At 46.2% G+C, this 17,022-nt stretch overlaps 1 protein-coding gene across 2 annotated transcripts in view; it reads right to left on the bottom strand.

Annotated features, from left to right (window-relative positions):
- Positions 1 to 17,022, bottom strand: part of VANGL1 (VANGL planar cell polarity protein 1) — a 44,844-nt gene that overhangs the window by 27,588 nt on the left and 234 nt on the right. For both annotated transcript variants that reach the window (XM_026852980.1, XM_026852989.1), the window contains exons 2-4: positions 9,790 to 10,080; positions 7,884 to 8,010; positions 4,476 to 5,083 (exon numbers count right to left, since the gene is read on the bottom strand). In XM_026852980.1, coding sequence (XP_026708781.1) covers positions 4,476 to 5,083; positions 7,884 to 8,010; positions 9,790 to 9,872 — 818 coding nt within the window. In that variant the 5' untranslated portion in view covers positions 9,873 to 10,080. The remainder of the gene's footprint in view (positions 1 to 4,475; positions 5,084 to 7,883; positions 8,011 to 9,789; positions 10,081 to 17,022) is intronic.

Genomic DNA, 17,022 nt, shown 5'->3' with positions numbered 1-17,022 from the left:
CCCCCCCCCCCCTTTATTTCCCTTTGTCATTGCTTTCAAAAGTCTCACCAGCTTCCCCACCCAACCTCTCACACTTTCCCAGGCTTGACCTTTCTTGTATCTTACTATTCCCTGCTCTTTATCCATATATTTCACCATAAAACATTTTTCCTGCATGGCAACCCCTCCTACCAGGAGCAGCAGAGCAGTCAGCGAGCTGAGACTTGGCACCACATTCATTGGGATTCCAATTTAATTTTTACACCCCACCCCCCCCAGCTCCTGAATCAATGCCAAAGGGAACGCTCATTTTGGCAGTCAAGTCTCCCAAAAGAAAAGTTACAGCCAAAGTGCTGGGGGTGGGACCAAGTCAGCCTATTAATAGGTTGATTATAACATGAATTTGGGGAACTACTCCCAAATATGCTTACCCTCCTGGACCTAGGGCCCTCAGGGGTGGAGTGGAATACTTAAATCAGCACTTTCAGCTTCTTCGCTGTGTTTGGAGCCAGGGAGGGTGGAAAATCCTGTCTGTACCCTGCCTGGCAAAAACATGGTTTTCCAGAAGGGTGCCTGAGCTATTGTTTTCTTCCCTTCTCCCCCCAAAAGCCTGTTTTCCTCATAGTTACATAGCAGCTCCCTCTGCTTCATCAGAGAAGACCTAGAATTTGAAAGTTTCCACCTTGGATTAAAACGGTTGATAACAATTTTCCTGTGGAAAATCCAGAGCTACTCTGAGAAGCAACACAGAACAAGGTAAGATGCCTCAAGAGCCTTCTCACCACCAGCTTCTTTGGAGCACACTGGACTGCTGAGGAAGACAGACTCCACGGACAGCCAAGGAGCAAAACTTTTAGGATATCTGAGAGCATTTAGAGGACAAAAGGTCGGGCTGAGGCAGCAAAGTTCTGATTTCAGGACACAGTCAGATTGCTGTACCTGTTAAATCATGCTTCCTCCTTCCAGGTGGCAGGCCACAACCTAAGACCCCTTTAAAACTGAGGCAAATAATGTGCAATGGCAAATGGGAGAGCCCAGAGGCAGCAACAAGTAGTATATGCATACTCCATCACAGCTACCACCACCTCTCCAGCACACCCACAAGGCTGCTTCTCTGGTCTTCCTGAATAATCCCAACTGTCTTTGCATGTCTCCGCATTTTCCCATCAACAGACCTCTGGTCCCAGCCCTGTGCCTCATCCAGAGAGCCAGACAGATGCAGAGTGCAGCTCCTTGTGACCCTGACTGATATTTCGCTGACCAGCATGTCAAAGCCTTTATGGAAACTTTGAAAACTTATGCTGCAGAGATGTTCAGAAGTTCCCAAGTTTCTCATGTCCCAAGCTTGGAGAAGTTGAAGGAGATCCCAACTACATTAACTTCTCACAGTGTCTGTCACATTGGGGCCACACTGTATCAAGACCAGCAGCTCTTACCATTAATGCACAAGTAACTCTCCCTCTTGCTAGCAAGAGAGGGAGAGAGATAAATGAGCTCTCCTTTAGTTGGGAAACACTTGGCCACTGATCAAACCTACACAGTTCTACTTTATTGATGTAAAGGTGGAAAGACACACAGGCTGCAGAACGTGTCAATACACATTATACTCATCTGTCAGGAACCAAGGAAAAAGTAACTAGTTTACCATTAATAGACACGCTTGGCAAGACTCTCCTGTAACACAAGACACTGAAGCATCTACATGCTTCATGGTTTGGATTCATATGCCAAACAAAATTGCAATCACCTTGCCAACAAATGAGAAGTTACTAAATTTCATACATCTCAGATTTCACCCCAGGTTTTACAACTCTTTGCTGCCTTCGCATCACCCAAGGCATTTCAAAACCTTGCTGCAAAGGGAGAACTTGAGAGTGCACTGTTTCTAACACGTGCTCTTAAATATTTAGGCCTTGATTCTCGAGCAAATCCTTTGCTTCTAATGACAAGCTTACTCACATGGTTAAAGGCAGACACACAGACTTTGGCAGGCATGAGATCTTAATGCCTCTGAACACAAACCCACAATCTACCATCAAGCTCTCTCAAACCAAACCTGCACACTGTGTGTATATATAGCTGTATCTATAAGTGTACCAAACTTTCTGGACAGAATTCACTTATGGAAGAGCTGTCCTGTCACACCTCATGGCACAAAGCTGTGGCACAGGGGAACCCTTTGGTAGTCACCTCTCCATCTCCCTAATCTTAAAGGCTACACTGGAACTGTCATCACAGTGAAATTTTAAATTTTTTTAAAAGAAAGTTTCTAAGGAAAACCAACAGAGATTGGTTCATTTTTTTAAACCCTAGTCATTAAGTTAATAGGAGCACTTCCATTACAGAAGGGGATATCTCCTTCACATTTTACAGAGAAGGAAAATACAGCAGTGTCCAGACCTAGTTCACCCAAAAGGCCTTGAGTTCTTCCATTAAGCCAGAGGACAACATCCAGGAGTCAACTCCCAGACTTGAGCTTCAACCACTAAATCTGCTTCAAAGCAATTCCCTTGCTAAACTAATGGCTGCAGGAGACTCTTCCTTACATCCACTTAAACCAGCAGACACTAATCTCTCCATCTGCAATAGATATGCATACCATAGGGGTCTGGACAGGATAAGCAGAACAGATGTTTAAGTGCACATACAGTCTGGGGAATCATCTTCAGAGCTCAGCTGCTAGCTTCACAGTGCACAGGAACGAAAAGATTTCTAGAGAACTTCACAGGACACAGGAACTAAGGTGACCGAGACACCAGTCCTTTCTTGTACTCTGAGGCTGAGGGAAGCATTAACCCCATCAGGAAGGTGGAAGCAAGCATGCATAAGTCATAACCTTTGGATTTTGCACAGTCCCAAACACTCCCAGATACATATGACCTAGCAAACTGATCCATACCTATGACAAAAAGAGCATCACTGTACAAAACCAAACCAGGAGCAGGACAGCACTGCCAAAAAAGCACACACATATGCTCCAGTACCCATTAAAAATATTATTTCTAAATGTCTGAACTGCTGGGACATCTCAGCTGCATCAAGGCAATTGCTTCAGCAGGACTAAATGCTATTTCCCTCAAGCAAACACAAAAATGTGGAAAACTGCCGACCTCAGAAACAAGGAAAGAGTCCCCAGTCACTGGAAGGAGCTTTCAGATCCCATGGCATAGCTCTCTGGCTAAACTCTCAAAGGTAGCCCCAGCCTGTCATGGTAACAGGCCTCCAAGCACGAACACCTGAACAAGCATTTCAACTGCCCACAAAAGGGCAGGATCCAAGCAGCAGTGCTTGATCTGACCCAAGGGATGTTTATTCAGGTTTCCTGCACAACTCTTGGCTGCACAGGGCAATGAGGACAAATGGATGTTTTCAACAGCACAATAGGTTTCTCACATAGGGCCACTTACTTCTTCCTTCAGTCCCTGACACATGGGCTGCTCTCAAAGTGGCATCTGCCTTGTACAAAGAGCACAAGCCAGCCCCAGCTACACAAGGAGGCCTCTGCCCTTTCCTCCAGTAAGGAGACAGGGCAAGAAGTGCAGAGAAGGATCTTAAACAAAGAACTCAAAATCACAGAATCATCTCAATTGGAAAAGACCTTGAAGATCCTCCAGTCCAACCATTAACCTCACACTGACCATTCTCAACTCCACCAGATCCCTCAGCACTGGGTCAATCCAACTCTTCAACCCCTCCAGGGATGGGGACTCCCCTCCCTGCCCTGGGCAGCCCATTCCAACACCCAACAACCCCTTCTGCAAAGAAATACTTCCTAAGAGCCAGTCTGACCCTGCCCTGGCGCAGCTTGAGGCCATTCCCACTTGTCCTATCACTTGTTCCTTGGTTCAAGAGACTCATCCCCCCTATCTGCACACTCCTTTCAGGGAGTTGTAGAGGGCCAGGAGATCTCCCCTCAGCCTCCTCTTCTCCAGACTAAACCCCCCCCAGTTCCCTCAGCCGCTCCCCATCAGACCTGTGCTCCAGACCCTGCACCAGCTCCGTTGCCCTTCTCTGGACACGCTCGAGTCATTCAATGGCCTTTTTGGGGTGAGGGGCCCAAAACTGAACCTACCCATGGAGGTGCAGCCTCACCAGTGCCAAGCACAGGGGTCAGATCCCTCCCCTGTCCCTGCTGGCCACGCTATTGCTGACACAAGCCAGGATGCCACTGGCTGCCTTGGCCACATGGGCACATGGCTGGCAATCATCCCCCCAGGTCCCTCTCTGACTGTCTCTCTGACTCTCCAGCCACTCCTCCCCAAGCCTGTAGCGCTGCTGGGGGTTGTTGTGGCCCAAGTGCAGCCTCACCAGGCTTAGCCCAATGACCAGCCTGAAGTTGTGCCATCAGGTCTGTTTACAGAAACACACAGGACTCCTCTGAAGCAGGGACCACCTCCCATACACACAGAGGGGTTCAGCTTGGTAACTTTGGAGAGACTAAGACTCTCTCAGTCACACTTATCTATACCACTGGACTTCAAGGGCTTGTAACCTACCTCAAGTGCCCCAAGCTGTAGTATCGCGACTCTCCGTCCGTCGACCGAACTACCTTGACAGTGAACATGGGCTGCAGCTGCCGTAGCTCCAGCAGCACAATGGCCAGGTAGTGAATGAAGAGCAGAGCATCCACCAGAGACACCGCATACTGTACTATTCCTTGGTAGTTGGTGTCCTTCGAGTCCAAGATGCGTACGCCGTAAAACAGCCAGTAGGAAAACACAAACAGGAATATGAGGACCAACAGAAGGGCCCGAAACACAAACACCCTTGGTAAATCTGCCTTGGGCTGACGGAAGAACAGAGCCCAGGTCCCAATCAGAAGAATGAGGAGTTTAAACGCCACAGAGATGAAAAGTCCCTCACAGACAGTACCACACGGCTCCAGATCATCCCGCCACAGGATCTGGGGTAACAGAATGAAGGCGATGGGGGTAAGGAAGACAAGGAGTCCAAGAACAGCTGCCACTGTTAAGCCCAGGTAACGTTTGCAGTCCAACCCAACGCTGTCCTCCAGATCCTTACTGATCCGGGCAATGTCCTCCTGGGAAATACTGTGCTCAGAGGTGCCTGTGATTGCTGTTGTGGTCTCACCCCAGTTGTCATCCTGACAAAAGAAGAGATAAACAAAAATAATATTGAAACAATCAGGATATTCCTTCCAGGTCTTTTTTTCTTGCCGGGAAAAAGATTGCTACAACAGACTTAAGTCCCAGAAAAAAAAGTGCAGCAAAAGCAACACTTTCAATATATTGAATAATCAGCCATGAAAATTAGCAAAGGTTTGGAAACAACAACAATTTGTCCAAACCAGTGACTATAACCATTAGGTGTTAAAAACTGTAGAACAGGTAGCTCAGCTTGCTATGCCACTCACTGTACCCCAGAGGTTCCCTCTTCCAGCACACTTAAAAAGTAATATCATATAGCTCTTGGAAACTACAGTAATCATCAGTTCCCATGTGCAGGGCAAGGACTAGCTCTCTTTCAGCCCACAAATTCCGTGGTGCAAGTGTACCACAGAAGCACCTGGAAGGGAAATTTTCATTTCAGTGTTTCAAGCCGGTTGTTGTTGTTACACAACCAAAAACATGTTCACACATTATTTTTCCATCCATAAAAGAAGCAACCGCACTTCCAGCAAGTTCCTCCACTTCATTTTCTTTTATTCTCCTTGACAGTGGCACTGCCCTCAACAGCTGACGTTCTAATAAAATTTTAGTTAAACCAACAAATCACAGGTGGTCACAGAGGGTATTTTCAGGTATGGGGCTTTAAATTTAGAGGATTTTAGTCGCTCTTAGAGGACCAAGTAGCTCTGGTATTACAGTCCAGGACACTGTCAGAAGCCACTTGGCCACACAGAAGCTTACCTGAAATATAGCTGCCATATAGTCAAGCTTCAGATTACATTATGTTTTCTGAAAGTCTCATTTCTTCCCTAGCTAATATCAGAGAACTTCTGCAAGCTACTTCTCCCATCCCACGATGCCTCCAATTGCTCCTTCCTGGTGCTGGTACGGCCAAAGAGTTACACTGACATGTATGGATTTGACTCACAGCTGCTGCTGGAGTGACTCATGCACACGAATGCTCCTGATGCTTCCCACAAATGCACAGATACACATTGCCAAACAGTGGCAACGCATGTGCTGTGTTACTTGGTGTCTTCATAGCTGCAGCCCTCATTCAGAAGCACACATTTTTGCTCTTCTTCCTACCCCTCCTGAGTGTATCTTTCTGCAGTCTGTGTCATTAATAGGATTTACACCTTCCCCCAGACTTCTGCAGCTACACATGCTGATCAAACCATACTGTTTTAAGGAAACAGGAATAATTTTAAACCTTTATTCACTAGCTTGAAAGAGTCTTGAAGAATCTTTGGGAAAGCAGTAGCAAGAAGCAGCACAACTACTTTTAACAACTTCAGGGATTTCACTTCTATGCACTCCAATACATGGATACCTCCCATGCCTAGAGCAGTAGGGTTTTGAGACAGACCAACCACAAACAGTCAGCATCTTGAATTAATATGAGGGGGTTTTGAGTCACTTCTCACCAAAACGCAGGCCCCAGAAGAGATATTTGCATTGTAGCATGTCCTGAAAGGCAGCATAATCCTATCACATTTCCCTCTTTGCTAATGTCTCCAGTAAAGCAATCTAAGCATTTCAACAATTTTATGCTTATGCATGAAATAGCTCTGTTTCTTCCATTTGATGAACTGAGAAACTGTGCAGAAGAGAGAAGGTTCAGAAACACCACAGCATCTTAATGCTACAGCCCAGAAGACAATAGGTAATCCTAGTCTCAGTCTACCCCTTATTAGAGCTCTTCTCACTTAAAGTAGCAGAAGCAAAAAAATGTGCAGTTATAAGGAAATATGAGCCTAAATCTCTGATGGTACAAAGCTGTTGGACCCAACCCAAGCCACCCTGCTCCCTAAGAGTAAAGTCTTGCACATGCATCAACTTACGTTGCTTTGGCTTTAATTCACATTGAGGAGGTTTACATGGAAATATGGGTTTAAGAATTCACCAGCACCTTTAGATCTATTTGAAGTAATATCTGGGACTTATGAAAATAAGCATCTGATTACAAAATACCAAATGGCAATACATGAAGTGAGTCCACTGGCAGCTACATGGATACTGTTATCAGTACAACCATACACACTCTGGGTAGAAAGTGGGTATCAATTATTTTATTTTTGAAAGGGCAGATGTGGAGCCTCACAGCCAAGGATTAACACACACCAAATCCAACCCAGGAGGCACTGAAACATCCTGCATTCCATGTCTTGCAGCATCAGCCATTCTTTGAAAATGAATATGCACCTTCACATCGAAGGCTAAAGCAGAGTACAGGATCCATCCTGGGTGCAATCTAAACTCAGAATTATTCGATTCTTTATTTAAGCCAGTGTTAACATACCAGCTTTCACTGAGTTCACCTTCCTTCCCAGCTATTTCGCATTACTTTTACATTTCTCATCTCCTTCCCCTACTGGGATCCTGGTCCTAATGTGCTTTACGTGATTACCTAGAGCAAATCCTGCCTAAAAAACAAACGTGCACGTACAGGTGAAAGCACTGACCTGAATAATGCACAGTGAGATGATGGAAACAGATGTTTCTATAGACCTTGGCAGATGACACTCTGGAGACAAGAGGCAAATTAGTGCCCCAGGAGTAGTCACATCAGCACTGGTGCTGTCAAAAATAATGCTCTCAGAAAAAGACAAAATGGATTGAGATCTTGCCTTTGTGCATGAATAAAGGGCACCCATAAATTTTGTTTCCTTACTAACAGCATGTGAGCAACACTTTTTTCCTACTCATGTGCCGGTAAGTCACCTGCTCTGTTCCAGAAACCACAGTCCACGTTTGCTTTCATTGTCTCCTTACCTGGCCCTCCTCCGCCCGAGAGGCATCGTTCCCAAGCAGTGGCTCCGCAGGAGGTGTCTGGATAGTGACAGACTTCTCAGACCGACTGCCATCTTTGCTTCGTGGTGATTTGTGCCTGTCCCGACTCCTTTTCCAAACAGCAAGAGGAGAACAACATTACCAGGTAGTTTCTGGAGCAGGGCCTGGAATCTGCCACACCTTCACTTGCAGCAGGTGCCCTAAGCATTAGGTTGTGGTCATGCCTGCCCATCTCTTGATCAATACTGACTCAATCTGTGACAAACTTTGGAAGAGGCAGAAAGGGCCCTTGCCCAGAGCAGCCTACAGCCTGGTGGCTGAGACAGTCTACACTCTCTGTGATTGGGAAGGGGAGCAAAGGAGACAAGGGTACATCCCCACCACCTCATCTTCTCTTAAAACAACTTCTGCCAGTGCTGCACTTGAAAGAGAAGCTTGCATTCTCCAAACAACAGGCAACTCCATTTGGCATTAACTGGTCTACACAGCTCTCCAACAGCAATCAAGTGTCTCACAGACACATGTACAGTTAACACAAGGAACTGACCAAGACAACTTTAGTTCCCACAATGTAGAGTCTACTCAGCTAGGACCTTAGCACTGTAGGAAAATTGGTGAACTTTATTTCTGCTGGTTAATAACTCCCAGTTAATCTCTTAGAAAGATAGCAAGAACATCAAGGGTACCAGGCTACTGCTTACTTCCAGAGTACCCTTGTAGGCCTCATGGCTTCTTGGTTTTGAGAACACCTCAAGATGAGTTAAGCCCCACCAATTTTTTTTCCACATTCCTACCTGGACAGGAAAGCAGCAGAGACCCTCACTGTGCTCAGGGGCTGGCTTAAAGCTCAGCAGCATCCAGTGTCCCAACTCTGCTCTCTCCAATGCATTTCTCTTGGAATTACCAAATACCAGAGGTTTCAAGGCACAAGACTTTTTCCTGTTTGGAGTAAGGCTCTAGGATATTTGTGTCGTTTTGGGAACTCTGAAGGCATCTTTTCACATGGCATTCTAAGCTTCAAAGGGCAATCCATATCGGGGGTGGGAGTGTTAACGAAGGGAGAAAAGGCAAATGAGATGTTTTACTCGGTAACTGGATTGCAAGCAGAGAGACTTCATTTCATGGAGGAATTATTTTTCCAACTACACAGGATAAATTGCTTCCAAAATGCAAAGTTATTTTTGACCAGCTCAGTTCTAAGTTGCTAAGACTGTTAAGAGGCACACATTTTACAAGTAAAACTAATGAAGATGCAGAGGAAAAAAAAAAAAAAAAGGATAATGTTTCCAAGTAATCAGAAGTTTCAGAGCAAGATGTTTTTTGAGGTTGCTGAACCACAACAGAGAGGACTTGCTATTCAAGTTCAGAAAAGCCTGACTTCTAATCCAATCAATGCTGATAAAGAACTTGTGGACTCAAGTACCACTCAAATTCTATTAAAAAAACCCAAAACAAAACAGCACACCAGCAACAGAGTAGACAGAAGGATGGTGTAGAGAGATAGGAAACCTCATTATTACATAATAAAGAAATAGCATCAGAAGAGAAAACAACTGGCAATTATCAGTTTAGGAAGTCTGGCACGTCTTCTCCCCAGACACTATTCCCTTGCACTTTAAGAGCAGAGTTAAAGTGATCTTTTCCTTCTGCTGGTGCCATCCCAATCTTTCCAGTCATACATGACCCCAGCATGCATCCAGCAGGTTGAATATAATTAAATTAAGCAGCATTATTGCTTCTAGTCTCCTCATGAGGACCCTCCACATGTATCTCCTCCAGAGCTGTGGCCCCACCGATTTCATTCTGGCTTACAATTTTATTTTTTTTTTTCCAACAGGACATGCCTTAGCTTAGAACAGTAAGTAATTAAAAGTAAATGCTTCCTTACCCTTGTCTGTGGGCTTTTTTGGAGTGACCTGAGTAGTGGGAGTATCCCGAGTATGTTGATTCTGTATCCATTGCAGCAGACATGGGGTCTGCACAGAAGGGGCACAGATTTTACTTAGAAGATGAGTTTCTGATGCTCCTGAGGTGGAGTCCGTGGTAAAAGTGCTTTCTTGGGTACTCTTTGCTTCCCAGTCATCAGTGAGGTTGGTCCTCAGAGAGCGAGTGAGCTTCACTTACAAGGAACTTGACCAGAAGGGAGGGGAGGGAGGGTGCCTGGCTTCTCACAATCGACCTAAGGAAAGAGAAACAGGTATGGAAGTGCATTCTAAGCAAAGCAAGATGTCATTCCTACTGCAGCAATTCCCTCACCCTGGCCACATATCACCACTCATCATGCTGTTCCCAGTTTGCAAGCTTGTCCCGGCCAATATCTCTTTCCAGTCTAGTAAAACACATACATTTGTAGAGCTTTAAACAAAATGTATCTCTGTTTTGCAAAGTCTAGCCCCTTCATCTAAAAAATCCAGAAGAAATGTCTTCAAGTCACCTGGAAAAGATGGTGACTTAGAGAAGGCTCAGCAGCCTAGATACAAAAACTCACTCCCAGAAAAAGTACAGGGCTCAGTTTTCACAACCCCATCTCTTCACCTGTGTAACACGCAGCCCAAATATCCCCTGACTCAGAACAGCAGCATTACAGCCTATACATAAGGGGAAGAGGGGGGATGGGGGGGGTGAGGGTGACTTTCCTAGAAGAAATGCAGGAGAGGATCAGACCACCATGTCTGAACCTGCATTGTTTTCACAACTGCAAGGTGTGCCCATTTTACAAGCATTAGTTACTATACAATCAATGGCACTATGAGCACCTCCCTTTCTTTGTAACCTTTCCCTCCAGAAGCTAATTTAGGCCTTGATGAATTGAATTTTATTAAAAATTGTCTCTATATATACACATACTAAGAACACCGGGGAGAGCTGATTAGAGATCACATGTAGCTTATATGGGCCAATGCTTCTTACAACGTATTTCCATTTGGAACAGAAGCTTAAGTGCCATCCATAAAGGGCAGAAGAGAGTCATGTTTTTTGGAACAGGAGCAGGGCAACATCAGAACAATTCCCAGCAGTGACAGGTCAAAAACCCTGAACCCTGTGGGGAAGAAGGTGCAACACCATCCCGCTTTCCAAACCCACATCCTGTGTTAGATGAGAATAGAAATGGTAAAGAGGGGATTTAGTCACCGGTTTGGGGAAATGCATGCAAATGGCAAAGAGGTGCAGACGGAGGGGTTGCAGCTACGGGTGGAGGTACCTTGGTACAGACCAGTGTTTGGCATGCGGGAGCACTCTCACATGCCTCCTGCCCAGACTGCTGCCTCCAGCCAACAGGACTACAGCCATGCCGTATGTTGAGAGCAGGCAAAGAACGCTTTAAAATTAAATTAAATCCCTCCGTTATTTTCTGCTCACAGCAGTTTTCAAAGCTGTTAGCAATAAAATAGTCAACCACTGCTTTCAGCCCTCTCCCTCCCCAAACACAGAGGGACAGCAACAGAAATCAGGCTTCATACTTGGCCAGCTATTCTTTCCAGACATAAGATTCCTCCACTAACACCTCCAGAAAAAGCTTGTAACCAAGCACAGAGCTCTACCACGCGCAAGCCATGCCAAAGAATGAAGCCTCTTCCCCACAGGGCTCCTTGACTGGTGGTGTGATCTGCAACAAAGTACTGAAGCGTTCCCGCTGCATCACAAGCTGCAGGTATCTGCACAATGCTTGTGCTTGCCAAGGCTCTTGGAGAGGAGAAGGCAGGGAGGACCTTTTGGGTACAGGAATTCCCTAGCTCTAAGCGCTTCTCGTGCCTGCAGAAAGCTCCTTAAAGGCAGCAGAGAATCTAGGAAGGACAAATAAGGATGGGAACGTAAGGCCGTTTGGCGAGGGAAGGAATGAGGATGGATTTAAACACAACAAAACATAAAGCCAAGTCACGGCAGTATGGAAAATGGCATCGTTACTGTAACAGGAATAAAAATCCCCCAGCCTGGGACACATGATGTTACCACTGGTTAACTCCCTAGACTTGCACACAGCCTGTAGTGTATGGCTCCAGCAATAGGCTGGGACTCGTTAAAGCTGATTTTTACCTCTGTCCTGCTAGGCAGTCACAGAAAAAATCCTTCCACTGTCTCTGTCCTCTGATAAATGGGGGTGAGGCCACCACCCCCCACCTTCAAAAAGTGCTGTGATACCAACAAATGAGATGGCTACACAGACCTTTCAATCACCAGGCATTAGAAACCAGAAACACCTTCCGTTGGACAAAAGGTGTAAGTATTATACAGGCTTAAACCACTGACTGATGTTACTGGAGTCCCTTTGAGAACCATCACTCTCTTCACAAATACATACCACCACATTACAGGAATAGGAAAAGCAAGGAAACCTGCCAGCATACATCAGTAAGGGTTACACATTTTTCCTGGGCGTCTAGGAAAGCATCAACTCCCAGCCTTTTCCTCTAACCACATAAAAATTTCCCCCCCCCCAACTCCCAGATAGAAGAATCGGAGCCAAGACAGGGACTGGGAACAGAGCTCCCCTTCTGAGCCCTCTCACCCCCAGCAGCACAGGGTCACACTTCTCAGAAGAGGCGAGAGAACATTTCAGCAGGCAGAGGCTGCTGTGGAAATTCACAGGCTGCCTAAACAGGCACCATGAAGCAGCAGCACCTATTTGACAGTGGGTGAAGCAAGGCAGTGCTGGGCACTAGGCAGAGAAAGCAGACTTGTGGGAAGACCAACACAGGAACGTCGGGGCAGGCTGGATCATGCCAACTTTCGTTTTCTGTGTAAACAAGAACAATGGTTTTGACACAGCTCCGCGAAAAGTCAACAGGGCGGCCCCCCGAAAATGTTAAGTCTCCTGGATAGTTGTCAAAAGCAGTACAATGAATTTAGGGACTCTGCACCACCTCCTTGCCCCAGCTGCAGGACACACTGGTGGCTAAATAGATCTTCCTGCTGAGGCAGTTAGAGAGCTGCCGGGAATAAAACATACCTGCCCAATTTCAGCTGGAAAAAGCAGAAGACCACTGGCTTTGTCTGGTGCCCAAGTGAGGCTGATCATCAAGAAGACTTCCTAGATTTGGCCTGCACTGATAGCTGGACACCACTCCCAGCCTGAGCAGGATGGGATGAAGAAACCAAGGAGGAAGGAGCACAGTCCAAACACATGTTTCTCATAGCCAAGACAAGCAGGTTACCTACTTCTTGGTCTACTTTAGAACAGGAAGGGGACCAGCCTTCTGGCAGAAAAGCTTTTGAAACTACTAGGGAAGAGGTAGTGAGGGGACCAGAAGACAACTAACATGTTAAACTGCTTCTCTGGGTTGAAGCTCTTTCAATGGCATAGACAGAAGTTAACTCTGGATTAGCCACCAAGCCAATAGTGCTCACCACTAGAGCCTAAGCAAAGCTAGAGAAGACAAGTCGTACACACATTCTTCATAGAACAACCATATCCAGGCTAAGACCTCCCCTACTAAATCACTATTAATGACGATTCCTACCCTACCCATCTAGGCAAGGACAACCGTGCTGTGTAAAGAAGCAACCCCATCATCTGGGGCCTCATGCCTTCACAAACAAGTGTGAATCAAGAGACCAATTTAGCCAACTGAAACGGCTTCACAAAAGATCATTACATCTCACAGGACTCCAGTGTCTCCATGCTCTGTTTGCAGAGCTTCTGGCTCCGTATGAAAGAAAGCTCCTTCAGCCCAAGGGTACGGTTGCACTGTATTTTGGTGTTGACAACAAAGCCGGTGTTAGTAGCTTCCACCTCCGCACCACAGCTCACCACTTTTGGTTGTGTCAACACAATTCTCAGCGAGCAAACAGCACTGCTGGAAAACAAAACAAAAAGTCCCTTTTCTCCCCCTTGCCACGCTTTTGTCTCGGATCCCTTCCGTGACCTAGTTCACAGCACAGCCCCAAACAGCAAAACCAACACCAGGGTGAATAACAGCACAAATGAATGGCTAGAGGAGAGGTGGGAATGCCTCCTCCCCTCCAACCACAGCAATTGCGTAACTGCACACCCAGCACTTCACTCCTAGTAGGGCCAGCGCTCTCACTTTGCCTTTCCCTTACCAGTGGCTGAAAGATGCCAAGTACTATATGGAAAACAATGCTAAGGATGCCCCTGAGGAAATTTTGGGACCCTATTCAGGCAAGAAGGATGGCTGCATCCTGCATAACAGTGGAGAAATGTAGCTACCCCTGAATACCACAGTAACTGTAATTACAGTTTCTACGCAGCTACACAACTCATTGTAACTCCCTCTTTTCATATGCTCATAAATCTCCAAAAAAAGAGTTCTTTTGAATCACTATTTTCCACGCTGGGAGCTCAATGCCATTTCCAATGAAGTTCGCTTTGTGATTGTCTTCAAGGGAGCACAGTTTGGCACCCAGCCCAAGGGAAATTTAAAAGAGCAAGTTACATCTTTAAATCAAAGAGGGCAAATGCAAACAAGAGCACTCTTACATCCCATGCTTTCCCGATGGATTTTCCCCTGTGAAGTTGGGGCAAATAACTCCAAAGCATCTCTCACTTAGCTTTAAAATCCTTGTGTGTAGTTTCAATCTTACTCCATTTAAAACTTGCAGTCAATTAAGAGTTGATTTACCAGTCGGTTCATGAAGTTACTTATATTTGGAAGTGCCATCTGGAACACGAGCAGCCACAAGTGTCCATGAGGATGTGCACACATTCAGCTCAGTAGGCTGTCAGCCTCACTTGTTAAACCACACCAGCTGTCTACAGGGTAACGGATGCCCATGAGCTATCGCAACAAGAAGTCTTTTTTCTTCCTTTACTGAAATGAAGAACTTTACAAATTAAACATGCAGAACTCCAAATACCAAGCTATGGGACAGTGTTAGGGTTCAAGAATAAAAAAAATAATTAAAAGATGGCTAAGCAGCGAGAAAGACTTCTAACTATGGCATTAACCTGGCTGCACGGTACAACTGCAGCTTATTCCTATTATTCACTTCAGAAAAACCAGAAGTTACGTAACTTGCTACGTTCAACTGCATATATAGTAAGACCTATGAGCAATGCCACTGGAACCTTTTGCTTTTGGATTTCTTGAGCAGGCCCCAATCCAGCAATTTGATCTGTAAAGACAGAAGTTCACCCATGCTTATCTACTTGCAGAGCCAAGGCTTTCAGTTTTAACAGCCAACCAGCTTTGGGAAACCATCTTTTTCCTAAAAGCTTTCTACTTATATTTGCATGTCATTAAATAAGGTTAATTTTCACCTTCAAAAAAACAAAAAAAAACAAAAACCAAAAACCAGGGCTTTTACTCTATGGTGGTGTCTCCTGATTTCCAAGCCCCTCATCCTAAAAAAATGTTTAGTAGTCAGCAAATTCAAGCCCTCTAGCAATAGGTTGTCTTGTCTTTTGCTTCTCAGTGGCTTCTTAGAAAGATTTCATAGACCCCTAGGAATTTCCAGCCCCCAGGCTGAAAACCATTAGTCCATGACATGAATATTTCAAAAAGAAAAGTCACTTGGTTTAATGAAACAATCCACCTGCGTGTTTAATCAGAACATGCAACAACACAGGTCTGAAAACAGCAAGGCTGTTCCAAGTGACAACAGAAACACCCAGCCAAAACCACCACCCAAGCAAGCCATGTTTCTAAGCAATAAGCCCCAGCCTCTTGACCCTCTGTAACACAGCTGGAAGTTGGGAAGTTCTCTGCGTGGAATCCACTGGTGAAGCACCTCCCCGGAGGATGTCCTTTGCCCATGCCAAGGACCACGTCTGCACTGTCCAAGTTTCTGATGCACAAGCTGCATTCAAGCCCATCATGCAAATGAAACCTCGGGGCCAACCCGCCAAGCTGGTGAAAGCTTGTGCTTCCTCCCTCGTACATCTGTGTCGCTAAATCTTGAAGGGCACCTCTTAACCCCAGAGCCATGCCACATGGCAGAGGGTAGAGCCTCACCCTCATGATCCTAGAGCACCTGGGACTGTGCACAGGAACAGGGTTTTCCATACTGACATTTAAAGCCCAACAGCCTTACTGAAACAAACAGGGGAAAGACTCTTCCAAGACTCTTCAGACTCTGCCTATCCAAGCTGGCAGTACCTGTACCTTACTCTCAAAGTTTACTTTAGGCATAGCATTAAAGGAGATAAATTACAAAAGGTTTCTCTACTGAAAGTACAAGGTCTTAATTTGTCCTTCCAGTCATCTTGACTTAGCTTCTTAACTCTTTACAGCTGCAAAGATCTTGCGGGTAATTCACTGACAAACCCAGGGCTAAAAAACGCCACTGCTTCGAGCACAGAAATCACAGAATCATCTCGGTTGGAAAAGACCTTGAAGCATCTCCAGTCCAACCATTAACCTCACACTGACTGTTCCCAACTCCACCAGATCCCTCAGCACTGGGTCAACCCGACTCTTCAACCCCTCCAGGGATGGGGACTCCCCCCCTGCCCTGGGCAGCCCATTCCAACGCCCAACAGCCCCTTCTGCAAAGAAATACTTCCTAAGAGCCAGTCTGACCCTGCCCTGGCACAGCTTGAGGCCATTCCCTCTTGTCCTGGTGCTTGTTCCTTGGCTCAAGAGACTCATCCCCACCTCTCTGTAACCGCCTTTCAGGGAGTTGTAGAACAGTCAGACCATCGCTAATGCTGCCTCCCCATACTAAAAACCCCGCCATCGAGTCCTTCACGCTCTCGTAGCCCGGGAAATCACAGCGTTCGGCATAAGAGAGTTGGTTTACGACCCTGACAGTCTTCTAAATGAGAAAACAGTGTTGTTTCAGAGCGGCTCTCCGAAAACGTGCCGTTACTGAAACCGCACAGCTAATGCAATAGCTTTGCCCTCTGTTGGGCGCGTTCAGAAGCAGGAGCTCTGCATCCCAGGCCGGCCCTACCAAAGCAGAAGGACACTATCCTCTCGAGGGCTGTCCCCGGAGCAGGTTTATCTCCGGCCACGCCAGCCAGAGCTTCCCATACCGTAACTCGCGAAACGGAAACCAAGCGCTCGGTCCTGCGAGCCCCCGACTTTGGGCATCACCTCCGCGGCCAAGCTAGCCTCGAATCTAAGCAGCGAGGCGGGATTGTGTCCTCCCTCCCCCCAGCAGTGATCCCCGAAACATAAAGCAGCTCGTTTCATACAATCCGGGCGTTTGAGGGGTCCCG

The sequence above is a fragment of the Athene cunicularia genome (genome assembly GCF_003259725.1).
Source record: "Athene cunicularia isolate RWA chromosome 1 unlocalized genomic scaffold, athCun1 chr1_part1, whole genome shotgun sequence".
Lineage (NCBI taxonomy): Eukaryota > Metazoa > Chordata > Aves > Strigiformes > Strigidae > Athene > Athene cunicularia.
This window is presented reverse-complemented; position numbering and strand designations above follow the sequence as displayed.